This window comes from Hyperolius riggenbachi, chromosome 11 (genome assembly GCF_040937935.1).
Source record: "Hyperolius riggenbachi isolate aHypRig1 chromosome 11, aHypRig1.pri, whole genome shotgun sequence".
NCBI lineage: Eukaryota > Metazoa > Chordata > Amphibia > Anura > Hyperoliidae > Hyperolius > Hyperolius riggenbachi.
This window is the reverse complement of record NC_090656.1, coordinates 139,811,311-139,838,420: the sequence shown is the minus strand read 5'-3', so window position 1 is coordinate 139,838,420 and position 27,110 is coordinate 139,811,311. Positions and strand designations below refer to the sequence as shown.

The window sequence follows — 27,110 nt, the reverse complement described above, 5'->3', positions numbered from 1 at the left end:
GAGTTTGGGATATACTCGCCGTATAAGACAACCCCTCTTCCAACGCACATCAAATTAAAAAAAAAAAAAATCATATACTGGTGCTATGTATGAACAGATACTGGTGCAGTACTGTATGTGGTACCCAGTATATAGGTATAGGTAGATAGTATAGTCGCGGCCAGTCTGAGCAAAAGAAGTGCGCCCTCTACATATCTCTCCGGAGGCTTTTGCGCAGACTGGCCATGACTGGCTGAAGTTACGGGACCCAGTACCGAAGAGGGAGAAGACTGAGGACGGCGGCGTGGGAGCGATCCGTGCGTATGGGGCTGGAGGAAGCCCCAGGTATGTATAAAACTTTTATATTTTCCAGAGTCCAACTCTGAACACATTGACAGTTCTGTTCGATTCCCTGTTTTTCATCTGCTTTACCATAGCACATAAAAAGAAGCTATAAAATATGACTCCTACACTTTAAAAAGTAAGTTAATAAAAAAATAGGTAATTTAGAAGTATATACCTTAAAATATTCAAGAAGGCCTCGGCAAGTCACCTTTGCACCATTTATTTCCTTCTCCATAAGACTGCTAGGGTCCAGGACAAGTGGCACGAAAGCATCAAGTTGCTCTGTAAACTCTGGAGCAATGTCTGTTGCAGAGAAATATACAACCGCAAGTTAGGACAATAATATTAGGTTACTTTCCCAAGCCAATGAAAGCATAAACAAGGTATATTGTTTATATGACAAAGTAAACCACTCACTAGCTCATATGACAACCTGTCTTATCTAAAAAGTGGAGTTGTACTTACCTGGGGCTTCTTCCAGCCCCTGCAGTCTATCTGGTCCCTTGGCGTTCTCCTCATCATCTCCAGTGTGCAGCTGACCCTCTAAAACGGTGATGGCTAACCTTGGCACTCCAGCTGTGACAAAACTACAAATCCCATCATGACTCTGCCTCCCCGAGTTATGCTTAGAGCTGTCAGAGCATTGCAATGCCTCATGGGACTTGTAGTTCCACCACAGCTGGCGTGCCAGGGTTAGCCATCACTGCTGTAAAAGATCAGTTAGTTATGGCCCTGTGCCTCTCAGAGTCCCACACGCAGCCCTGTGCCTCCTAGACCATGCTTCTGTAGCTGGGAGTATTCTACGCGTGCGCAGTTCGTAAATAATCTATTATGTTTTCTTTATATGGGCCAACATCTTGCATAGCGCTGTACATAGAACAAAACAATTACAGTGGGATGCGCAAGTTTGGGCAACCTTGTTAATCGTTATGATTTTCCTGTATAAATTGTTGGTTGTTACGGTAAAAAATGTCAGTTAAAGGGAACCTAAACTGAGAAGGATATGGATTTTTCCTTTTAAAATAATACCAGTTGCCTTACTCCCCTGCTGATCCTGTGTCTCTAATACTTTAAGCCACAGCCCCTGAACAAGCATGCAGATCAGGTGCTCTGACTGGAGTCAGACTGGATTAGCTGCATGCTTGTTTCAGGTCTGTGATTCAACCACTACTGCAGTGAAAGAGACCAGCAAGACTGCCAGGCAACTGGTATGGTTTAAAAGGAAATATCCATATCCCTCTCAGTTTAGGTTCCCTTTAAATATATCATATAGGGGACACGCACAGTGATATTTGAGAAGTGAAATGAAGTTTATTGGAGTTACAGAAAGTGCGCAATAATTGTTTAAATAAAATTAGGCAGGTGCATAAATTTGGGCACTTGTCATTTTATCGATTCCAAAAACTTTAGAACTAATTATTGGAACTCAAATTGGCTTGGTAAGCTCAGTGACCCCTGACCTACAGACACAGGTGAATCCAATTATGAGAACGCGTATTTAAGGGGGTCAATTGTAAGTTTCCCTCCTCTTAATTTTTCTCTGAAGAGTAGCAACATGGGGGTCTCAAAACAACTATCAAATGACCTGAAGACAAAGATTGTTCACCATCATGGTTTAGGGGAAGGATACAGAAAGCTGTCTCAGAGATTTCAGCTGTCTCTTTCCACAGTTAGGAACATATTGGGGAAATGGAAGACTACAGGCGCAGTTCAAATTAAGGCTCGAAGTGGCAGACCAAGAAAAATTTTGGATAACCAGAAGCAACGTATTGTGAAAACAGTCAGAGTCAACCCACAGACCAGCACCAAAGACCTACAACACCATCTTGCTGCAGATGGAGTCACTGTGCATCGTTCAACCATTCGGCGCACTTTGCACAAGGAGATGCTGTATGCAGAGGAAGTCTTTTCTCCGCCCACAGCACAAACAGAGCCGCTTGAGGTATTGCTAAAGCACATTTGGATAAGCCAGCTTTGTCACGGAACAGCCGCTAGAAACGCGGCCGAATTGGAAGGATCCGCACAGTCCAATTTCTGATCGCTCTCTGGCTAAATTTGTGCAGCCATTGCAGTAGTCAGAAACTGACATCCCTGGTTTTTCTTTTTTTTAATAAAGACAGTCATTTCCCTCCTTCCACCAAAAGGCAAGAGCCTGCTGCAGAGTGTCCCTGGCTTCAAGCTGTGCTGATGGCCCATCCATCAGATGTAGTTGATAAGCAGGATGGCAGAACCAATTTAGTTGAGAAGAAGTCAGACATTCTGGCTACCCTCCCAGCAGGGGAGCTGACACATAGCTTGCTGCTGCAAGCTTCAAAAGAGCAGTCACCTAGGAATGACCTGCTGTAAATCCCAGATGTATATCATATTCCATAAACTGCTATATGTGTCACATTTTCTGTATTGCCAGGCTGGCAGACACTCCAAACTAACAGAGCATGTAGGGCCCTGTCTGGCGCTGGTTCTGAGAATGTTTCAGAACATTCTGAGGTAAAGACTGCCAGTTAGGCCGTTCGAAAGTGCCCTGATGATACCACAGGGGTCCCACCCCTCATGTTTGGTATCAGACTGGTGTAAGTCGAGACAGACCTGAAAATGTTAGTAAATCTGACCTGACCTGTACGGTTCTGTGAGCTAGAGCCCATATATGGTTAGATAGGATTTCTGGTCCCCAGGACAAGGGGAGTACTCATCTCATCTTCTAAGGGGGTGTGTGGCTCCCGCCCTCACTCCCTCCTACTGGATCAGGGGCATAAGAATGGCAGAGGAGCCAAACTCAGTGCCCTCCACCCTGAAACACCATCTTGATCACATCTGTGCCAGCTTGAGGATATGCTGGCATCCACCTGGTCTGAACTCTGAACTTTGAACTGAAACAAAAGACTTTACCAAGGACTTTATGATTCTTCCCACAAAAGGACATCTTTCCATGAAACTAAGTATTTTTTCTCCCTTTCTTTTATTTTTAAAACTGCGCTATTGTCTCAATAATTGTTGATTTTAATGATTGTCTGTATATATTAATTATTTATATTGCCCGTGAATAAAGACTTTATCAAAGTCATTCAGTGTTCTGCTACCCTGCTTCTCAGCCGCACAAACTGAACCAGACTTCTGAAGAGACGCTACTGTTACTAGCCAGACAGAATAAAGTGTGTTTAACCGTTTTTATTTGCAGGACTAGTCAGTCAGTCGGGTCCACTGGCCCATACCAGTGGTGGTGGCAGATAGCCTGAGATAGTGTGTAAGTTGTAATTACCGCACCTCACAGGCTCCCTTCTGGTCGGGCTGCTGCCCAAATTTCTGTCTGTTTCTGCGCAAAGATCGCGATCAAAGCTTGCATGGTCTGTGTGCGGAGACCGATTGGAAGGCAATTTGCGGTCTGACCACTAGGGCTCCTGTGACAAGCTTCATTTTGAAATAAGATATTCCAAAAACCAAACAAATCCTTGCGCTCCACTACAGGGTCCACTGGCTTCCACAAGTCCTCTCAATCTTTATGGATCCTATGCACGGCTCAGCTCCAATAATCTGGGATGTGCAACAATTCTGAGAGAATATATGAAGATTTCTAGGCTTGGAGCAGGAAGGACTGGCTGTGGAAGAGCATTCCAAAGGAGAGGTGATGCTTATGTGAAATCCTGGAGGTGGGAGTGAGAAGAGGTGACTAAGCTAGAGGACAAGAGGGTCTCCTGGGACGAGCAAAGGTTTCGGGTAGAATGGTATCTGGAGAATAATAAGGAAATGTAAGAAGGCGACAGCTTTTGAAGAGCTTTGTATGACAGGGTGAGGAGTTTAAACTAGATAATTTGGGTAATAAGTAACTAATGGAAAGATTGACAGAGGGGCTGCATCAGATAAGCAGGAGAGGTGGATGAGGCAGGCAGCTGAGTTCAGCAGGGAGTGGAGAGATGCTAGTCTGGTAGACTGCAGAGTAGGGTGTTACAGCAGTCAAGATGGGATATGATTACAGCATATACAAACATTTTAGTAGCCTCCTGAGAAAGGAAGGGGCAAATTCTGGAAAGGTTTTAGAGATGGAAGTAGCAGGTTGTAGTTCATGTGTTGAGGGGCCCATACACTGGTCGATTTCAGCCATCGATTGAGTCCATGGAATCGATCGAAAATTGATCGATTTGATCTATCTGACAGTATGGAAAATCTATGGCCCATAGAGTTGCATTGGATCGGATGGTCCAATAATGCATTTAGATCGATTTCCAATAGATTTAATTCTGAAATCTATTGGAAATCTGTTCCTGGTGTGTGGCACACATCAGATTCCTATCAGATTCGACTTGACAGGCATCTGACAGAAATCTGATGGTTGAATCTGCTGCAAATCTATAAGTGTATGGCCACCATTAATATGTGGTCCAAATGAGAGTGCAGAGTCCAGAATTACCCCAGGCAGTGAGTTTTAGGAGTTGAGGTTATTTTGACAGAACAGTCCCAGCCAAAGGAGTGTGAACGAGAAAGCATGGAGATGGGGACATGGACAGGCAGCAATTTTTCGGAGGTGGACAGTGGCACACTTAAGTGTGAAATTATATTTGAAAACTTTATAATTTTGTGGACTTGTAAAATGCAGCCTTTTTAAAAAATTATTTTTTTATATAGCGCTGACATCTTCCGCAGCGCTGTACAGAGTATATTGTCTTGTCACTGCAAGCGGACTTGAACTCAGAACTTCCTCTCTGCTCTAAAAGATAATTTACAAAATAATAACCTTTAAAGAAAAACATTTCTATGTTACAGCTGTTATGATAGGGTGGAGTTTAAAGGGACTCCGAGCACCTCTCATGGGTATGCCTTTAAGACAGACGACTTCCAACAAAGTCGGGCTATGACCCCTCTGGAGCAATGGCCATGCGTGTCACTTCCTCTTCCTGCTTCATTCAGTGATGCACTTCTCTAACAGAGAAGACAGGGGTGGCCCAGAAGTTATAACATAGCCAAGATGGTAGCCGTGATTTTTAAATTGAAATCGAAGTAAAACTATTTGGTGTAGAACGGCGATTCAGGCATCAAATGGAAGAGCTACAGAAAGGTATGCATCTTTAAGTACTTTGCAGTACTGGTCGGAATCTTAAAGGCATGCCCATGAGAGGTGCTCGGAGTCCCTTTAAACTGGATTCTTTAGGCAATAGGTAACTAATGGAAAGATTGACATTCTTCCCTGCTTTCATGGAAGCAGACATTCTGTGAAAAAGCGCTCCTAATGGGTTCCAGGCCTCCCTCAGAGGAGCTCAAAATCTAATCCCCACTTGCACACTTACCTTTGTTATTTCCATTTCTAAAAGAGAGCACCAGTGGGTCTCCCATCAGTCTGCATCTGTATGTAGAGGAAGTACAAACAGCTCTCACACCATACTCTAGCCTTAGTACCAATGCAGAAGTTGACATATCGTCCCCTGAAGTGGGGCTGTGCCTGCACTTGCAAGGACATTAGAAAGTGTGTGAAGCTGAACACTAAACTATTTTATGCCCAATTCGATTTTTGTAATCCCATTTAAGGATTACTTTAAGTTCTCTTTATTAAACTTTTCTGTGTAAATGATGCATTAGCCAAAAATACAATTTGATGAACTGATGGTTCCTGGAATATAACTGTCCTTTTTTCTCCAACAGTACGTTTTGCTAGTTATACTATATATGAAAGTATAAATGTTACATAAAAAGCAGGGCTGTGGAGTCGGTACAAAAATCATCCGACTCCTCGGTTTATGAAACCACGACTCCGACTCCGGGTACCCAAAATGGCTCCGACTTTTCAGTCTAATACTTAACAGGGCCGTGGATTGTGTACAAAAATCATCCGACTGACTCCCGGACTCAGACTCCTCAGCTTATGAAATCAACGACTCCGACACCAACTCCGGGTGCCCAAAATTGCCCCGACTCCTCAACTCCAACGTCGGCTCCACAGCCCTAATAAAAAGTTCCAAAAACAAACTGTTTACTGTAGTTTAAAAGCTCAAGGTTGTCAGAGGGAAGCAGACAATTTTGGCACATGCAGCTACTGGACAATATAGGAGCCGCTATTGAGTAGTGTTCGCTGTATATTGCCTACAGTAGCTTGCAAAAGTATTCGGCCCTATCGAAGTTTTCCACATTTTGCCACATTTCTGCCACAAACATGAATCAATTTTATTGGAATTCCACATGAAAGTCCATTACAAAGTGGTGTACACGTGAGAAGTGGAACGAAAATCATACATGCCACAGTGAAGAAAAAGAAGGGTGATGGAGCCCCGATTCTGCTATTAGGGTTTTTATTGCATCACATAGGCATAACAGGCATACCAGAAGTACAGGGTGTAGATACCGGCCTGACAGCCGTTTCGCAGCAACTGCTGCTTTCTCAAAGGCACAATAGGTAATAACCTATTGTGCCTTTGAGAAAGCAGCAGTTGCTGCGAAACGGCTGTCAGGCCTGTTATGCCTACGTGATGCAATAAAAACCCTAATAGCAGAATCGGTGCTCCATCACCCTTCTTTTTCTTCACTGTGGAATATATAACTGACAAGGTGAGCACGATTTCTGGGATAGCATACACGTGGAGCCCATTGTCAGTCAGTGTCTGGTGCCAACCCTATCTAATCTTCATCTTACTATTGAAAATCATACATGATTCCAAACATTTTTTACAAATAAATAACTGCAAAGTGGAGTGTGCATAATTATTCAGCCCCGAGTCAATACTTTGTAGAACCACCTTTTGCTGCAATTACAGCTGCCAGTCTTTTAGGGTATGTCTCTACCAACTTTGCACATCTAGAGACTGAAATCCTTGCCCATTCTTCTTTGCAAAGCAGCTCCAGCTCAGCCAGATTAGATGGACAGCGTTTGTGAACAGCAGTTTTCAGATCTTGCCACAGATTCTCGATTGGATTTAGATCTGGACTTTGGCTGGGCCATTCTAACACATGGATATGTTTTGTTTTAAACCATTCCATTGTTGCCCTGGCTGTAGGTTTAGGGTCGTTGTCCTGCTGGAAGGTGAACCTCCACCCCAGTCTCAAGTCTTTTGCAGACTCCAAGAGGTTTTCATCCAAGATTGCCCTGTATTTGGCTCCGTCCATCTTCCTATCAACTCTGACCAGCTTCCCTGTCCCTGATGAAGAGAAGCACCCCCAGAGCATGATGCTGCCACCACCATATTTGACAGTGGGGATGTTGTGTTCAGAGTGATGTGCAGTGTTAGTTTTCCGCCACACATAGCATTTTGCATTTTGGCTAAAAAGTTCCATTTTGGTCTCATCTGACCAGAGCACCTTCTTCCACATGGTTGCTCTGTCCCCCACATGGCTTGTGGCAAACTGCAAATGGGATTTCTTATGCTTTTCTGTTAACAATGGATTTCTTCTTGCCACTCTTCCATAAAGGCCAACTTTGTGCAGTGCACGACTAATAGTTGTCCTATGGACAGATTCCCCCACCTGAGCTGTAGATCTCTGCAGCTTGTCCAGAGTCACCATGGGCCTCTTGATTGCATTTCTGATCAGTGCTCTCCTTGTTTGGCCTGTGAGTTTAGGTGGACGGCCTTGTCTTGGTAGGTTTACAGTTGTGCCATACTCCTTCCATTTATGAATGATCGCTTGAACAGTGCTCCGTGGGATGTTCAAGGCTTTGGAAATCTTTTTGTAGCCTGAGCCTGCTTTAAATTTCTCAATAACTTTATCTCTGACCTGTTGTTGCTCCCAATATTCTCTTAGACAACCTCTAAGGCAGTCACAGAGCAGCTGTATGTGTACTGACATTAGATTACACACAGGTGCACTCTATTTAGTCATTAGCACTCATCAGGCAATGTCTATGGGCAACTGACTGCACTCAGACTAAAGGGGACTGAATAATTACGCACACCCCACTTTGCAGTTATTTATTTGTAAAAAATGTTTGGAATCATGTATGATTTTCATTCCACTTCTCACGTGTACACCACTTTGTATTGGTCTTTCATGTGAATTTCCAATAAAATTGATTCATGTTTGTGGCAGTTATGTAACAAAATGTGGAAAACTTCAAGGGGGTCGAATACTTTTGCAAGCCACTGTATATTCTACTAGTGGCTTCACCTGGTGCCCAAATTTCAAAATGCCCTTTTTTAATGTATGCCATCAGAGATCAGCCATCTCTCTCCATTTTTTAGACCAAAAGATGCTCTGGACTATAGGACGCACCTAGGTTTAGAGGGCAAAAAAATATGCTAAAGCTGGTTCGTCCATCATGCAGGGGCGTCTTGTGGATCTTGCTCCCCCAAGCTGTCTCCATAACCTCCTCCACCCCCCACCCCAGTTACAGTAATTAAAGCACAGTGGCTTCAACACAGATGCTCCCTCAGCTCTGATCCAATCCACTTCAACTGGTCTCCAACCCCTATGCTCTCTCTAATTGATTCTGACACACACACAAAGCCAGCCCTGGACAGCCCTCAGCGGCAGCACAAAACTCGTGAGATCATTTCTAAAAACCAGCCAAAACATACCGGAACTTATAAAGCACATCTATGGAACACTTTTAAAAATGGTGTTAACCTCTCTGACATTTAATATGGGAATTACGCCTAACTGGAGAGAAAATCCATGCACCGGTATTGTGAAAGGCAAATAGCTGTTACTACCTAGCAGCAGATCTGGCTGATAAGATTTCATGTGAATAGCACAAATCTCTAAGTGAAAGATAACAAATTACCACCTCTTTTCGTCTGCACTGTGTACTGGCCACTCTGCCCACATAAGCACAGCTCCGTCGCATGGGAGGCAAGACCCCCAGATAGCTTGCACCACTGTCTTCTAGTGGGGATTGGGTCAAGGGATTCTCCACTCGTAAGACATCACCAATAGCTGGTTAAAAGCCCTGGAGGAGAGCTACCTGTGTCTGAGCAGTGTGCATAGAAAGGCCTGGGATATCCCAGGCATGCGGGTGATGCACCAATGCCACACAGGGGGTGGCAAGAAGGCAGATTCAAGTGCATAACTCCCATATATGGCAGGGGCTCTCCTTGGAAGCACGTGTGAGCAACAGCTCCCCGGCTCGACTGCTATCTGGGCCGCAGGTGGAGCTGTCACAGCCACACTCACAATGCCTAGACTCACACCTGCGCATTAAAGTTGTGGCGGCCATCAGTGGGGTGGGGGGGGGGGGGTGCCGGCGAGACAGTGGCAACTGTCCGAACATGTAGTATTCATTTCCCCCCAACTTTTAGGGGAGAGAATGTGCGTTTTATGGTCTGAAAAATATGGTATCTCCCGGTATTTAGAAGCATGTTTGTGCTTCTGATTTATAGCACACCTCTAGCCTTTATTTTATCCAGTGATTTATTCCAACTTTTATACAGCTGCTCCAGGATTTTTAGCTCTCATCAATGCAAGATACAGATAATAAGCAAGAAACAAAATCAAGAACCTTTCAGGCGGCCATCAAACTGAGGACTGGTTGCAACTTTAAGCCCAGGGTGTGGTAACAGGAAGCAGCTGACATTAGTGAAGCAGGAGTGGATGTGTTTGCGTACATTCTGGATCTCTTCATGCTGATGTTCCTTTACCTGAAGAATAGAAATGATAGCAACGTTATGTACAAATGCAATCTCAACTCTAAATTCTCGTCTCTCAGTATTATCACCAACATTCTAGGAGATTAAAGCCTCATACACATACCAAATTCTTATAGGCTGAGGAGGCTGGTTTGGCCCACTTCTGCAAAGAATCTCATGTACCCTCGACCCGTTGCTGAGAACAAGCCCGGCGCTACCACATTTGTCTAATTGCCCAGCCCTCCCACTTGAAAAGGCCACTACGCTCAAAATGAAAACAGGTTTGTATATAAGAAGAGCAGTTCAGACAATGAAACCACATAATATATATTCTTGAAACCAAGGTTCAATGTCAGACTTTAGAATATCAAAAATTGCAAAAAAAAAGTGAAAACTTTTTGTCAACAAAGTCTCTATAGAGCATAAATACAGGAGATCAACCTGTTTTGACAGACGATTATAATAAACACATTGTGCTTTTGTTAGATGAAAAAAATGTATTTCAGGCAACGATACTAGTCCGTTTCGGAGTTGATAACCCTTCAACAGGCGTTTACAAAGCATGAATATCTCCACTGTTAAGACTACATAATATAGGAGAAAAAACATATAGGGGCATCTGCGCTAACTAGATACAACCTGGCACCTTACTGTGGCTGGATAGTGTAATGGTTAAGGGCTCTGCCTCTGACACAGGAGACCTGAGTTCAAATCTCAGCTCTGCCTGTTCAGTAAGCCAGCGCCTATTTAGTAAGGAGTTTCTTGGGCAAGTCTCCTTAACACTGCTACTGCCTACTGAGTGCGCTCCAGTGGCTGCCTCACAAGCGCTTTGAGTCCGACAGGAGAAAGGCGCTATACAAATACTGCAATTATTATTACTGATGGCTGGCAAGCGTAGACTCAGCTGCAAAAAACAATGTTCCCACCAAAACACAATCCTCCTTTAATCACATTCATTCATTAAAAGGGTACATTCTGTAACGAAGTTGAGAAACACTGCACTAAAACACAAAGCATATATACCCGCAATCTCTTCTCCAGAAATCTTGCACCACCTTCAGACCCATATGGATATTCATAAGGAAAGCTCCAATCTCTAACCAAGAACATCAGGGTCTGTATAAAACAAAAGTAACAATGAGGATTACCATGTTATTTAAATAAGCATTCTAAGATTAGCTATGAAAGTCTAGCAAAACATAAAATGTACACACCATATAGGCAGAATGTTCTTTCAGCCTGGTGTTCTAAAACACATTATTTAACCTGCCAGAGTTCCAGTGCCTCCAGTAATGATTCCCAGGTTTCTAAGCCCCCCCCCCCCCCCCCGCTTTGTCTCTGTTTTACAAGGCCTCCACTATTCCAGTGCTTCCCAAAGTGTACACCAGTGCTCCAGTTTTTATTCCAGTTTTCCACTGCCACCAAACTATATCCTGCCTTTTTGATACACCCATAGTGTATTTAAATAGCTAAAGCGGTTGTCTTTTGGCACTCAAAGACTCACAAAGTGACCAATGACCCCCTTCCCAAAGCCTTGCACAACATACCCCACTGGCCACTGCTGATGTCTAATGTAAAAGTGGATTGCAGGTTTAAGTCAGATAAACGGTTACATTTTTACCCTGTACGTGCATAATTTGGTTATCATTGATTTTATCATTAAAATAAAAAATAATTGTTTTGAAAATGGATGCAATTAATTGTAACCTTCCATTTTAGTCTTGCTTACTTACTTGAAAGGGCTTCAAAAATATTTCATCCATAGCAAGGCGTCCATATTCTGTAAAAAGCTGGAGAATGGAAATAGTGAGGAAAAAAACAGGCACAAAAATAACTTAGATTACATGCACTTAACATTCTGTTAACACACATCTTTACATCTTAGAAATAAAATGCATTTTAACCCACTAGCAAGCAAGTAAATACTCATCATTTTGACAGAACTTTTCACCTACTTTTTGGTACATTTTCAATTGCAAATGGCTGAAAAGTAATTTTAAACAGAATTGGAATAGGTCTATTATGTATTATAAAACAACAACAACAAAAAAAAACATTAAGCCTAGGGATTTATTTGATTTATTTATTTTACACTTAACATAGCTACTTTGGCAGAAGTAGCGCATGCGCCCCCCATGGAGCGACTTCACGCCGGAAGTCATAAGTACAACCTAGGCTTGCTTTGGGTAACCTTTTATTCCCAAAACTATTTCATAGTCATTTTGATTTTATGGGAAAAAATTAGGCATAAATGCAGAAAATACATTTTTTTTTCATTTTTCACCCTTCCTAATTTCTATGACACATTCTACAGTTATAAAACACACATAAAAAGAATGTGGACCTTTCCAGGTAAAATGATACACCATATGCCATATTTTATTACTAGCTGAGCATGTGGCGGACCCTTATCCCTAGCCTGCGCGTCTGTAGCGGCCGAATGCATTCGCTAGGGCGACAATTCGGGGGCCATAGTGCTGTTCAGATGCAGCCTTAATCAATGGCAGAGCGATACATCTGTAGAGTGCTGGGCCCCCAAAATATCGCCCTTCCCATCATATCTGATTGCTTCAGGTGGCAGTCATTAAAAGTTTACAAACAGGTATAAGTATTGCAGGGGTTAATAATGGCTTAATGGGCTAGGTCGGAGTTAAAAAAAAAAAAAAAAAAACACTTTGACTGAGACCAAGACACTTAAATTTTTTTTCTTTTGCCTAGCTTTTATTGAATGATTGTTGCTATTTGCTATCATGACCTTACTTTAGCACAAGATTGCGCACGAGTGTGCACGATCACGTGCACACGCGGGAGCGCGTACATGCGGCAGCCAACGTTATTTAATTCTACGTCCTAAAACCTACTGCAGCACTAATTAAGACGTAAAATCTACGTCCTGGAACGAGAAGTGGTTAAAAGGTACTTGTGAGTCTAAAAAGAGAAAGTTATTCACCTTCGTAACTTTTTTCCTTGGTTCAGCGCAAGGACCCTCTAAACCTATTCGAAAGCAGCTTGTGAAATAGATTCACGCAGCCGTGCTCCTGCCTAAACGAGCACAGGCGCAAGATGTGCACCTGCACAGTAGCATAGAGCTGCTCATACACTGCTTTTTCCTCTGTGCATGAGCAGCTCCATGCTATTGTGCAGGCCATCAGTGTGCGTGTATGGTTCATGTATGGGACCGCGGCCGCAAACTTTTAGAGGATCCCAGGAGCAGCAGTGGTCTCAAGGAAGACGTGGAAAACCTCTGTAGGATCCAGAAGCTTCCCTTTACAGAGGGAATTATCAGACTTTTCTTTTTTCAGAGGTCACAAGTTTGCTAAAAACATTTAGTACATGACAGCAGAAAATATAACATGTATACAGAACTCAATATAGTAGCAGTGTTCTCCCCAGGCTCCTTTAGCCGGGTGCTCCACCCAGCTAGTTTTGGTAAGCACCCGGCTGTCATCGGCTCACCTCCTCCTCTACTATAATCAGAGTTGTGCAGAGAAGCGCCAGCCCTGCCTTCTCTCATATTGCCCCACCCGGCTACTTTTTCATGCCACCCGGCTGGAAAAAAATTTCTGGGGAGAACACTGTAGTAGGTTTTAATACCAATCTGTTAAACTTCAGAAAAAAAAATGATAGGGATGGCCAATGAGATGTAAATAATTCTGAGATAAATATTATTTTATCACAATCTGAAAAAGAAACAAACAAAAACAAAAAACAAAGAAAGAACACCTGGTTAGGATATGAAAGGAATACAGCATGAAACTGTATTGAGCAGCACACTTTTCATGCATTAACTACACCAGATTTCTTGATGATCCAGTCATTCACTGAATCTGTATTGAGGTGGCCATATACAATACAATAAAATTGATCAATTATAAAAGCAATTGATTGTATAAGAGATACATTTTTCCACATTTTTCAATAAACATCTGATCGGCTGAGTTAAAAAAAAAAAAAAATCAAACCGAAAGCTATAAAAACTGAAAAAAAAAAATGTTTTCAGAAAAATGTATCACAAGTGCATGTTGGTTTCAGTGCTATATTGGTTTGAACTTTCAATTATTAGATGAAGCGTAAGGGCTCGTTTCCACTAACTGAATTCATACCGTGATTTTTTGCAATAGAATTGCAACTAATGCATATCAATGGAGTAATTTCCATTGAATGTGGATTTGCCATTGCAGAGGATTAAGATACACTCCAGGAAAAATTATGGATTGCATGATGCAGTTTTCTGCAGCCTGCATCTAATTTCCCAGCAATGAGTGACAGCCTCATCTGGATTCCCGCAGATTCCCAAAATGCGGGGAGAACGCAGCTATCTGCAATACAGCCACTCACCAATGCTCCAGTCCCCGCCTCCGGTTCACTTCCAGAATTTGTGACTTTAAAGTCGGAAAACCATTGTGTGTCCTCGCTCCTGCTGACGTCAACAGGTATGTACTGCACAGGCGCAGACTGTACTGGGCCTGCGCAGAACACTCTTGGTGACATCAGCAGGAGCGAGGGTGCAGCCATGCAGGCGCAATGGTTTTCCAACTTTTAAGTCGCGAATTCTGAAAGTGAACCGGAGGTGGGGACCAGAGCATCGAAGAGTGGCTGCGTGGGCACAGGACATCTGCAGGGGACCATTAGAAGCCCCAGGTAAGTTCAACTCTTTTTTTTCCCCCCTACAGTAGTCCTTTGAGATCAATTTTTTTAACAGGAATGGATGAATAAGTTTCAATCTTGTTCAAGTGACACGTCCTTCAAAAAGGAAGCTGTGCAATATAACAACTCTTACATGATTTAACCAAATAATCAGATGAGGATTGCTTGTATCACTGTCCTAGTGTACCTTTAGAGAGTAATATGTAGTACTCACTTGTAGCTGTTGTAGATCATCCTCTTGTATATTCTGCGATAAATTGTAGATCTGTAAAAACGGTGAGGGGGAAAAAAAGAAATCACAAAATAGCAGCTGAAAGTAATAAAGTAGAGCCGCTGAAGAACGGTGGGATCTAACAGCAGACAGAATAGACACAGGCCTGCTAACACCACAACACACAATGTTGTCTTGTCTTGGTAAGTTTACAGTTGTGCCATACTCCTTCCATTTCATAACTTTATCCCTGACCTGTCTGGTGTGTTCTTTGGACTTCATGGTGTTGTTGCTCCCAATATTCTCTTAGACAACCTCTGAGGCGGTCACAGAGCAGCTGTATTTGTACTGACATTATATTACACACAAGTGCACTCTATTTAGTCATTAGCACTCATCAGGCAATGTCTATGGGCAACTGACTGCACTCAGACCAAAGGGGGCTGAATAATTACGCAAACCCCACTTTGCACTTATTTATTTGTAAAAAGGTTTGGAATCATGCATGATTTTCGTTCCACTTCTCACGTGTACACCACTTTGTATTGGTCTTTCACATGGAATTCCAATAAAACGGATTCATGTTTGTGGCTGTACAATGACAATATGTGGAATATGTGGAAAACTTCAAGGGGGCCAAATACTTTTGCAAACCACTGTACCACTGGTTGTAAATAAGGTTTGAACTACTGGAATATCTTTGGGGCCACATTCCCTTAATCAGTCTCAGGGCTTGATGTGCAGATGTAGCCAAACCAAATACATCCGGCCCAACCCTCTCCAATCCTCATCCACAGCATAATACTGCTGGGAGGTCTAATGATAGGCGGTTCCTGTCCTCTAATCGAACATCTTATTCCATTTAAAGACTATAGAGTGGGTAAGTGGATGCAACAGCCATGACCTTCACAACCAAGCAACAAGGGTTACTGTCAGTTATCATAACACACACACACACACACACACACACACACACACACACACACACACACACACACACACACACACACACACACACACACACACACACACACCACTGTAAAAGATCAGACCACAGATAATACTTGGTAACCCACCTCCAAAATGTATTAGGCCCCTGCTGCAAGTATCTGCATGAACATTTAAAAAGCATATTTCATTTTAAAGGAGTGAACCTGTGGGGATTGCAGGACAATCATCCACTTTAAAATTAGTCAAAATTTCATTTCTGCTCCAACAGATTAGGCACACTGTTATAAAAGGTAATGGGAAAAAAAAAAAAAAACCTACAATGGATTACATGCTTACTTCCACACTCTCCTGGAACACATCATATGACTGCACCAACAAAAGGCTGCATGCTCCATCTACAGCTGTTAAAACTCTCTAGAGAGAGCAGAAGATAAACTATTTGCTAAGTAAAAACAGAATGCAGCATCTGGGGTATAGCTGCACTTATTCTTAGCAACAGAATGCTCGCTCCCCCTAATTTACACGTTTCACTGACTGAACAGAACAAGAGGCAAACATGCAATGATTGCTACCATTTGTGACCTGGGAAGAGGACTATGATCTTTATATACAAATTACATTATTTTGTGATAAAAGCAGGTAGGAGACTGACCCTATATGGTTAATATGGAGTTGGGAAAAGATTTTTTTTTTATTGTATGTTATGTCAGACTGTAATTTCACCTTAATAGTTTCTTGTTTCCAGCCTGTAGTAACCAGCTACAGCTCTGCCACCTCCCTGATTCCATAAACCATAGTCCTTGTCCTACAAAGACTCCAGATGACAAACTATCATAAGATAACCAGAGTACAGTCAGCTACTATGCAACAGTTGTTTACTGCAAAACAACCTCCATTCCATGCCTCATTTTTCTCTGTTCTTCCATGTGAATCCAACTCCCTGCAATTCACAGAGCACGGCAACAGTAAAAAAATTGCTGGATAAAAAAAAGGTAAATAATGCAGTACCCATGCCTGATTCAAAGCCATTGTAAATTGTGATTTACTTACCTGGATGGAGCTTGTCATGGTACTGAGAGCAAAAATAGTGGCACAGTCCTTCACAGTGGACTGACTGTCAAAGGCTCCCTGGGTGTCCATTAGAACCACAGCAACCTGATTGACAGAGTAAGCAAACTGATGTCAACAAATGTATATCCAATCAAAAAGAAGCATATTCCAACAACGCAATTTCCATAATCAATATTAATATGTAAATTAAGAGGCGTTTATGCACTGGCTCACCTCTTTACCATCCGGCTTTCTCATAAGAAATACTTCGCTCCAGACCTGAATGCCAGTAGTGTCAGGTTCAGACCCCCCTTTCCAAGAAAAGCCTGTAAGAGGTTCTTCATCACCACCCAGCCAATTTCTGCGACTACCTTCTTTCTGCAAAGAAATATAATGAAGAACAGTGCTCCAATTAATACATGATGATGCTTATACATCAGATCCATACAAGGTGAATTTGGTAAAATGCAGTATGTTGTACTGCATGTGCAGCTATTAGTGGTTAATTAACATGGGGACATGCAAAATGGACAAAATCTGAGCTTCATGTACCACTAGTAAATTAGGTTTAGTGCCCTCATTCTGCAATGTGCTGTATTTTTGTTTCTGTTTGTTTTTATCTCTATGATTGCAGTCACTGCTAACACACCCATCTGACAATGGACATTTCAATATTTCTGCAGAGAGAAATGGGGATCACATAGTTTTGGGTGCGTTACATTAGGGCACTGTCATAGGAGCCAATTCAAAGATCAGCTATCCGTGTAAATTTGGGCACCGGACTCGCCCAATAAAGTATCAAAACTAACGATACTGGGACTACCCCCTTTTTCCTTCTCCAAACGGTCCGAAAGTAATAGTTGGAGATGTATGTCGCTACGTTGGTTGTTTTATATAAACGATTGTTCTGACCTGAAATATATTCATTACTGTACAATTCCGTTGTAATTGTATTTCCTGTAAATTAGGTTATGTTGTAAAACTGTTCTTCCTTCTCTAGAAAAAAAATTCTTCAATAAAAATGATTGAAACAAACAAAAAAAAAAAAAAAAAAAAAAAAAAAAAAAATCACACATGGGAAAAAAAAAAAGTGCAACAGACAACAGAAACCGATTTAATTAACAGAACATAGCCAGGCTGATGCTAGGTACACACCATACAATTTTGTGTTAAGGTGGCCACACACAATACAATCTTTCTGACCGATTGTAACATTTCAAAAATATCACCAATGTACCACACACCTATGTTCAATTTTTTCCTCAATTATGATAAAAATGATTGGAAACTCAGAGACAATTGCTAGGGTGCGTATATTAATAAATAAACAATCCAACACACACCATACAATCTTTAGTAGAAATTGAAGAGAAATATCTGGCATTCCGGATCGATTTAAATAGAAAAAAATGGGAAATCCGATCGGATTTTTCAGTCGAATGAAAAAAAAGCTTTCGCTTTTTTCGAGAGATATGATCGTTTTTATCGAATTACTGTAAAATCTGATCATTTTATTGTATCGTGTGTGGCCACCTTTAGATAGATGGTTCGGTAGATCATTTCTGACATGTCCGATCTTATTTTCGATCATTTTTCTGATCGATTTCTCATAGAAGTGAATGGACAGTCAGGCGCCGACAGGCTGGGAACGCGAGTGATCCTTTGCGTTCCTGGCCACAATAGCGCCTTCTATACTGCTATTGCGGCCAGGAACGGGAAGAATCACTTGCGTTCCCAGACCTCCCAAATGTGAGAGGTCTGATGTGTATGCCACTGTGCCTTTAGCATTTGTCACACGATACAGAAGATACCCCAAGATAGAAGACACAGGGAGGAGCACCATGGCATGGAGAGGAGGCACTTGACACCGGAGGATGTGTGCCGGCGCACAGGTGACAGTTATCTCCGCTGCCAACACACTGCATTGGTAGCCCCATTACCCACCAATCCAGCAATATGTTAATTTGTTTTTCTTATCTTTTTCCAGTCACTGCTATGAGAAATCGAGCGCTGAAACGATCGGGAGCACTATTGGACATTACGGATTTTATCAATCGGATCCATCTATCGCACCGTGTGTATTAGTAATCAGTCACTTATTGATTGTACCGTATTTTGAACATCCTGTGTTGGGTTTTTGTACATGTAGTTGTTAATTGCCTTTCCATAAGCAGCCATACCTTGGCACAAACTGATCATAAGTTACCACAGCTGTGGAACAACGGATGTCTGGACAGACTTGCCTATTATACCTTTTTGATTATTGAAGGAGTTTTTCACGGCATAGGAAATCCTCCTTTATTGCAAATTAATCTTTTGCATGACCATTTAAGACAATTATTTGTAGCATGCTATTGAATTGTGACACACAAACCTACTAAACGTTTGCCCACTTAATGGAAACCATACTAGAAATAGCCTTGGATAGGTAGCCATTACACTCAGATCAAAGCTTACAGACTCATGTTGCCTTTCCAATGGTGTTTGAAGCTTGGTCTTGACATGACACAAATGGTATGTTCTAGTGCACACCACATTAAACATATAAAATATCACATCTTTGGGGAACACCGAAAACTACAAACATCCACCAGACAATGGAACATTAGGAAGTACTGCACCCGCGCAGAACGTAGGGGAACCTAGGACACCAGACCTGGGGCAAGGGACAGATAGGCTGCCAGGGGCTGGAGGATGCCGCAGGTAAGTAGCTCTTTTTTTTTTTTTTTTTTGCTCAAACCTGTCCTTTAAGGAGAGGCAGAATTTTACTCTGCAGCATAATCCACTCCCCCGCTAATTACAGGTCTTAGAAGTATGTGCTTTCACTCCTATTGGGGAAAAAAAGCACTTAAGTGTTGTTGCTGTAAAATACACAAAAAAAAAAAAAGGGGGGGGGAAAAATGCAAACCGTGTTAAAAAATGAACATTGAGTGGGCAACATTTAGGCGAATACTGTAAAATGGCAAACAAAAACAGTTTGAAAGGCACATTATGTAAAATTTACTTACAACAAAAACAAGTGTGCTCCCTACTAGCTAGTGGTGGGTACACACCATGAGTTTTGTTATAAGAATTTAAATCCGATCAATAAAACCAATATCTTTCTCGAGTACCGAGTCTCCGAGTCCATGCTGGTACCATCCCAGTAATGGCGCCTGAACGTCACAGAAAGGAAACAGAAGTACTAGAAAAATGCAGGAAGCGACCTTTTGGCGTCAGGAAGTAAACGCATGGGATTCCAAACTCCCTCCCACTATTGATGACTCTGTGCTTGGGGGATGGCTTGGGGGCAGGCCTGCGAAACACTACTTTGTTGGACAAATTAATGGCTAAAATTCTCTATTGTGCATCCTCACGATCCATAATTTTTCATCTCTAACGAGTATTGTCAACCTGTCCGATCAAGTTTCAAATGAGAAAATGTTTGATAGTGCTTTCGAAATCGATCGCTTGCGCTCATAAGGCAACAAAAATGTTGCCGGATCCGATTGAATTTCTCGATCAAAACAAGAATCAGGTTTAAACATTGTATGGTGTGTTCCCTGCATTAAAGACATAAGGGCAGTTTCATCAAGGAACTTGATGTAAAGGCTTTGGAGGCAGGTGGTCAGAACAATTAGACCAGGCTTTTTGAACTAGGGTTCCCTGAAACCCCAGGATTCCATCGAGGACTTTACAGTGGTTCCCTGGCATTTTACCTTCCTGTGACAGTGTCAGGGTGATAAAGTTTCTAAAGTATCCCTTGCCTCCTCTGTGCCCTCTTCACTCATGCTTGCCCCAATTGTGATGGGAGTAGAGGATTCCCATAATAATAATAATAATAATAATATTATTATTATCTCCCATATTTGTATAGCGCTTTTCTCCTGTCGAACTTAAAGTGCTTGCGAGGCAGCCACTAGAGCGCACTCAGTAGGCAATAGCAGTGTTAGGGTGTCTTGCCCAAAAACTCCAACTGAATAGGTGCTGGCTTACTGAATAAGAAGAGACAAGATTTGAACCCAGATCTCCTATATCAGAGACAGAGCCCTTAACCATTACACTATCCAGCCACAGACCACACTATAATAGTGAGTCCTGTAAAGATGCAATATAATGGCCTCTAATTATACAATTTGCTGAACAATGGTTTACAAATGATCATTCGTATGAACGATCAGATATGACTGTTTTGGATCACTAACAGACAAGAATCTAACCAATCCGATCAGTCTAATTAAAATCCGATTTCTCAAATCGATTCCCATCAATCTGATTGGCTTGGTTAGAACAGTTTTTTAAGTTAGTGGACCCAAACCTTAATTTTCGATTGTTCATACAAATAATCATTTGTAAACAATTGTTTGGCAAATTTTATCATTAGTGGCCACCTTTAATTGGAGGTCAGAATGATGAACACATTAATAAAAAGCAATAGGGGGCAGCATAACCAGGGCTAGTGTAATAAAAGGGCAGTGTTATAAGGGAGCTAATGCAAGGGGTCCTTGAGATCTAAAAATTATTTGAAGGGTTTCTCCAGGGTAAAAAGTTTGAGAAAAGCTAAACTAGACTTTCATTAGACCATCAGAAGCCCGATTGGCTGCTAGGAGAAACTTGGGAAGTGCAGAGTGGGTGCGAGAAATGTGTAGGTGGGTGAGATTACTGCAGTCTAGTGTTATCGCATGCCAGAGTTCAGAGGACCAATGGAGATACAGAAGCAGGACTTCTGATACTTTGGCCAAGTAGTCTACAATGAGGAATGCATGCAAGTGGCAGACTGCATAATGGAAGAAGGGAACGTTTTTGCCCAGACTATTTATACGCCGAGATTAAGTTTGCTGCCCCACAACAGAGCCGCACCCCAAGCCAAAGGTTCAAGTGGACCAAGTTATATTTACTGGAGATATATGAAACCTTCTGTCAGCTGCTTATTTACATGCTGGAGGCCCCTCCTGCTAACAGTAACATCCCATGCTTTAACAGCAGTACTGCACCAACTATCTGGAAACTATGCAACGTATTGCTTTACAGGGAACACCTTACTTTTCTGAAAAGATAGGGACACCAAGAGCCCAATATAGTGTAGCATGTATTGGTATATTAGAGGAAAGTTAGAGCAAGTATAGTAATACTCAAAAACGAAGGTTACAGCTTAGACAATCACTGAAGATGCAGGTGGGAAGATCAACAGAGGCACTTGGCACAGACCTGGACAGCATATGCTGTATACCTCTGACTAGTATGGCAGTCTCGGCTCTTGGCTTTTCAGTCACTTTCCCCCCTTACTCTTACCATCCAACCCCCCCCCCTTCCAGAACCTATATAAGCCAAACAACCTACAATTCCGGGTATAAAGCCCCTCCCCGACTCCCCCCCCCCCCCCATATTACCACCACCACCACCCCTTTGTACTTGGCAAAATAAAGTATTTTGATTCTTGTTGTGGTACAATATTAATTTATGATAATTAAACCACAATAAGCCCTTTAATGTGTTTACTTTGAAGCTGACCTTGTAGCTTGATCTTAGCTGCACATACCTGTAGTACTCATGACATCAGACTGATACACATCTTGGAACAGGATGCACTTAATATTCTGTATTCATGCAAATCTACCACCTACTAAGATTTTCTTATCTATGCAACATTCTTCTAACCATTGGCATCTTAAGATAATTTCCGACAGGTCCGATCTGATTTTCAAACGTTTTTCTGATCGATTTCTCATAGAAATGACTGAAAAAGATTGTACAAATCGATCAGACAGTAAATCTGCTGAAAAAAATGTCATTGTGTATTCCCAGCAATAAAGACAGGTGTGCAGCTTGCCTACATCCTGCTTTCATAAGACAGATACAGCAGTAATCGCCACCAAAGGTGTTCGGCTAATGTTGGATAAATGTAGTTTCTAGTTGCTTGAGAGTTATTACGGTATTAAAAATAGGTCTAATACTGTAATACCCACACCAATTGTGGAAATACAGCAATTTAAGACAAATTAGAACTTAAAGGGAATCTGAAGTGAAAATAAACTTATGAAATAATGAATTGTATGTGTAGTAGAGCTAAGAAATAGAACATGAATAGCAAAGAAACAAGTCATATTGTTTCCAGTACAGGAAGAGTTGAGAAACTTCAGTTGTTAGGTATGCAAAAGAGCTTCTCTGAGCTCCACAACTAAATTGGTCACTGGTTTCTGGAGCACTATACAGTACATCAAAGAAACAGACAGACAGCTTCAGATAAGGTTCAGTGAGATGAGAAGTTCAAAGGATCATTAGCTCTGCTAACCACACTCTGTATTTTAAACTACAAGACAGAGCAAACTGCAAATATGACAATATGCTGCAATGCTATAAACGCTGTATAACTGAAAATAAAAATATGAGACCAATTTCTTTGCTACTAATATTCTATTCCTTATCCGTACTACACATATAATTCATTATAGGGGTTTTTTTCCGCTTCACTGTCACTTCAACTGAATTTGACATAGCTGTATTACAGTATAATATACTTTAAGGAGTGTGAAAGTAGCTTGCAAGCAGGTTTTTTTCAGGTTACATGAGAATTCTAAGTTCTGGATAACAGAGTTTACTGTACTGAGTCACATTTACATTAAACAATTGCTTAAACAGTGGTTTCCAACCTTTTTCCAAGTTGTGAAACATAACTCCAAACGTTCAGATCTCTGAGATACATTACTTATATATAATAGAAAAATACTAAAAGCCTGATGAGAACTCACAATTTCTGTAACTGTGGCCTAACTTGACAAACACACCCATTACTCCATATCTATATCAATGTGCCGTGATCTAGTTTTGAATTCAATAGTGCTAAGAGCTGAAAATGTCTGCTATGCTATCTAGTGGCTATTTGTGTTGCTGGCGCAGTGATGGCCGCTAATCAGTGGTTCTTAATGTTGTTGACACAGTGATGGCTGCTAATCAGTAGTAGTTACTTCTCCTGGCACAGCAGTGGTTGTTACTGTTGTTGGCACAGTTAGGGCCCGTTTCCACTACACGCAGATTGGATGCAGAATGGATGAAGAAAAACTGACTCCAATGAATGCCTATGGGAAAATCTGCATCAGAAAAATCGCGTTTAGTGGAAATAGGCACATAGGCTTTCATTGGAGTCAGTTTTTCTGCATCAATTCTGCATCCAATCTGCATGTAGTGGAAATAGGCCCTTAGAGCTGCTACTCAATGGCTGTTACTGCTCCAGGCATAGTGATGGCTGCTAATCAGTGGCTGTTACTGCTCTAGCATAGTGGTGTTTGTTAACCAGCGGCTGTCTGCTCCAGGCATAGTGGTGAATGCTAATCAGTGGCTGTTAATTTTGCTGGCACAGTGATGGCTGCTAATCAGTGATAGTTATTTCTTCTGACACAGTGGTGGTTGCTAGTCAGTGGCTGTGGCTGGCACAGTGAGAGCTCCACATTGACTGTTAGTGTTGCTGGTAGAGTGATGGCTGCTGCTACAATGGTAACTGCTGCTGCTGCTGGCACAGTAATGGCTGCTAATCAGTGGCTGTTATTGCTGCTGGCACAGCGGTGGCAGGCTGGCAGCTAATCAGTGGCCATTACTGCTCCTGGCACAGTGATAACTGCTAATGAGTGGCTGTTACTGTTCCAGTCATAGTGGTGGCTGCTAATTAGCACCTGTTACTGTTGCTGGCACGGTGATGGCAGCTAATCAGTGGCTGTACTGCTGGCACAGTGATGGTGGTTGTTGCTGCTGGCACAATAGTAACTGCTGCTAGCACAATGGTACAGTCCAAAGATAAGTTGGTATCACCAAATAACTACAGGTCTCTCTTTAAAACATAGCTTTTTTATGCAAGAATAATTAAAGAGCTGCATAGGGGGGCTTAATCTCAGTGACAACCCGTAGTTTCGGGCAGCCAGACTTTGCATCAGCTTCTGTAATCCTATCAAATCGGGAACTACAGTTGTGTTCAAAATTATTCAACCTCCACTGAAATTGAGTGTTTTGGCCAGTTTGACATTGATGTTGATGTTGATCATTTCAGTCATCTTGTTTACAATTAAATCAAAGAGGTGCTTGTAAAACAGACAAATATAACATTTATAATGAAATAACCACACATGTCTTTTCTGTGCTCACATCATTATCAGTTTTATTCAACTGCCAAGTGACATTCATTCTTAGTACAACATGTTTTTCCACTAACAGCTTTTAAACGTGAAGCATAGCTTGACACAAGTGTCTTGCAGCGATCTACTGGTAACTTAGCCCATTTTTCATGGGCAAAAGCCTCCAGTTCAGTCACATTCTTAGGCTTGCGTGCTGCAACTGCTTTCTTTAAGTCCCACCAGAGGTTCTCAATCGGATTTAAGTCTGGTGACTGCGATGGCCACTCAAAAATGTTCTAGCCTTTAATCTGCAACCATGCTCTAGTGGACTTGGAGTTATGCTTACCTGCAGAAGCAAAACAGCCCCAAAGCACGATTGACCCCCCGCCATGCTTCACAGTAGGCAAGGTATTCTTTTCTTCATAGGCCTTGTTCTTCCTCCTCCAAAACATAGCGTTGATCCATGGGCCCAAACAGTTCTCATTTTGTTTCATCAGTCCACACAAAATTTTTGTGGTTTGTCCACATGACTGCAGTCTACTCTTCTTATTCTTTGGAGACAGTAAGGTGGTGCACCTGGGAGTTCTGGTATGGAGCCCTTCATTACGCAGTGTACGCCTTACTGTCTGAGTTGAAACTTCAGTACCCGCATCTGACAAATCTTTTTTCAGTTCCTTAGCAGTCACACGGGGACTTTTCTCCACATTGCGCTTCAGGTAGCGCACAGCAGTAAAAGTCAGCATCTTCTTTCTGCCACGACCAGGTAGCATTTCAACAGTGCCCTATGCCTTGAATTTGCGAATAATGCTTCCTATGGTGTCTTCCTATGGTTCTCTTGACTTCACCATGTTTGAAAACACACCAGTAAATGTCTAGAAGGAGCTGAGTATCACAGTCATTTTAAATCTGCCTAATTGGTGTTTATTATGCTTGATTGCTGCTCGTTAACATTCACAGGTGTTTTCAATACCCGATCGAAAACACTTGAATGAACCTCTGTTCTTAAGAGTGGTAGTCTTTAAGAGGTTGAATAATTGTGTTAATGAAGAAATCACACACAAAAACATTTAATACTGTATTACAAAAACAATTTAGTTTTTAGTTTTAGTTGCATTTGGTTCTTTAAAAAGTCCTTGTAAGATTTCATTCTGAACACAATTACAAATGTACACTAAATTCCCTAAAACCATTTACAGCATTGGGGGTTGAATAATTTTGAACACAACTGTATGAGGGTGCTCACATGGTCGAAAATTACATTACCCATAATCCTGAAGTGCCACAGGAACTGTCAAATAAGAGTTGCTGATTGGCTCAAGGGGGCAAGCCAGAACTGCCCCAAACAACTTTCACAACATAGCTGTGGCTAATGAGCTAGAAAGGGTGTATCAAACCACACACTATACTATAATACTAAGTTCAAGATTAATCAGCTGCTGGGAGTATGACAAAAGATTCTCGCCCACCTATCACATTCACAGAAAACAGACCCTGTCCCAACAGCTAGTGATTGGACCCACTAGAAATACTCCACCTATCCTCACATGGTTTAGTTCTAGTTTGGATCTTTAAAAAAAAAAAAAAAAGTGTTTAAAAAGATTTAGCAGTTGCAGGGAGAGAGTGTCTGGGAAAATTATTGATGGTGTATACGAATGTCCCAGATTTTCCTCCTTTGCGCCTCACCATTTTAGCAAGTTCACTCCAGGATTAGATTTTAAGTATGTATGAAATCGCCATCTGGAGACTTGGCCGCAGGATACAGACGGTATACGGCTTACCCTGCTCAAAACACAAGTCCCGGCGGCATTAATTACTAATCCCCCTCCAGGTCAACGTGGAAGGTAGGGAATGATGTAATTCGGCTGCCAGCTGTTGCTGGCGGCCGAATTACAGCATTTTAAAAGTAACTTCAGGTCCATCTTCTGACGGTGCCGAAGTAACTCACTGTGTACCACTATAGCCGTAATTCCTATTAAGGTCTATGGTGGTGCCGGCTGCGTCCACATCTGTGCTGTATTCGACGTGTTCTTTAGATTTTATCTTTGACACAGGTATTCAGCTGAGATAAAACCAGTGTTAGTTACCTGGTAACATCCTTTTTAGTAACCTCCAGGACAGGTCCACCATGAGACGACATAGGCTCCTCCCAGGAACAGGAAACGTGCAAATTAGAGCACTCTATAAATTTAAATCCAATCCCTCCATCACCAGTCAACTATAAGAACTGTTAACCGCTTAAAGAGGCATACTCAAATTATTGTCCACATTCATCTATACATATATCCCGTTATCCGGGTGGGTTACGGACCT

At 41.9% G+C, this 27,110-nt stretch overlaps 1 protein-coding gene across 2 annotated transcripts in view; it reads right to left on the bottom strand.

Annotated features, from left to right (window-relative positions):
• Positions 1–27,110, bottom strand: part of ATL3 (atlastin GTPase 3) — an 80,837-nt gene that overhangs the window by 31,844 nt on the left and 21,883 nt on the right. For both annotated transcript variants that reach the window (XM_068260092.1, XM_068260091.1), the window contains exons 3-9: positions 16,954–17,097; positions 16,720–16,824; positions 14,722–14,772; positions 11,594–11,650; positions 10,884–10,976; positions 9,734–9,872; positions 500–627 (exon numbers count right to left, since the gene is read on the bottom strand). In XM_068260092.1, coding sequence (XP_068116193.1) covers positions 500–627; positions 9,734–9,872; positions 10,884–10,976; positions 11,594–11,650; positions 14,722–14,772; positions 16,720–16,824; positions 16,954–17,097 — 717 coding nt within the window. The remainder of the gene's footprint in view (positions 1–499; positions 628–9,733; positions 9,873–10,883; positions 10,977–11,593; positions 11,651–14,721; positions 14,773–16,719; positions 16,825–16,953; positions 17,098–27,110) is intronic.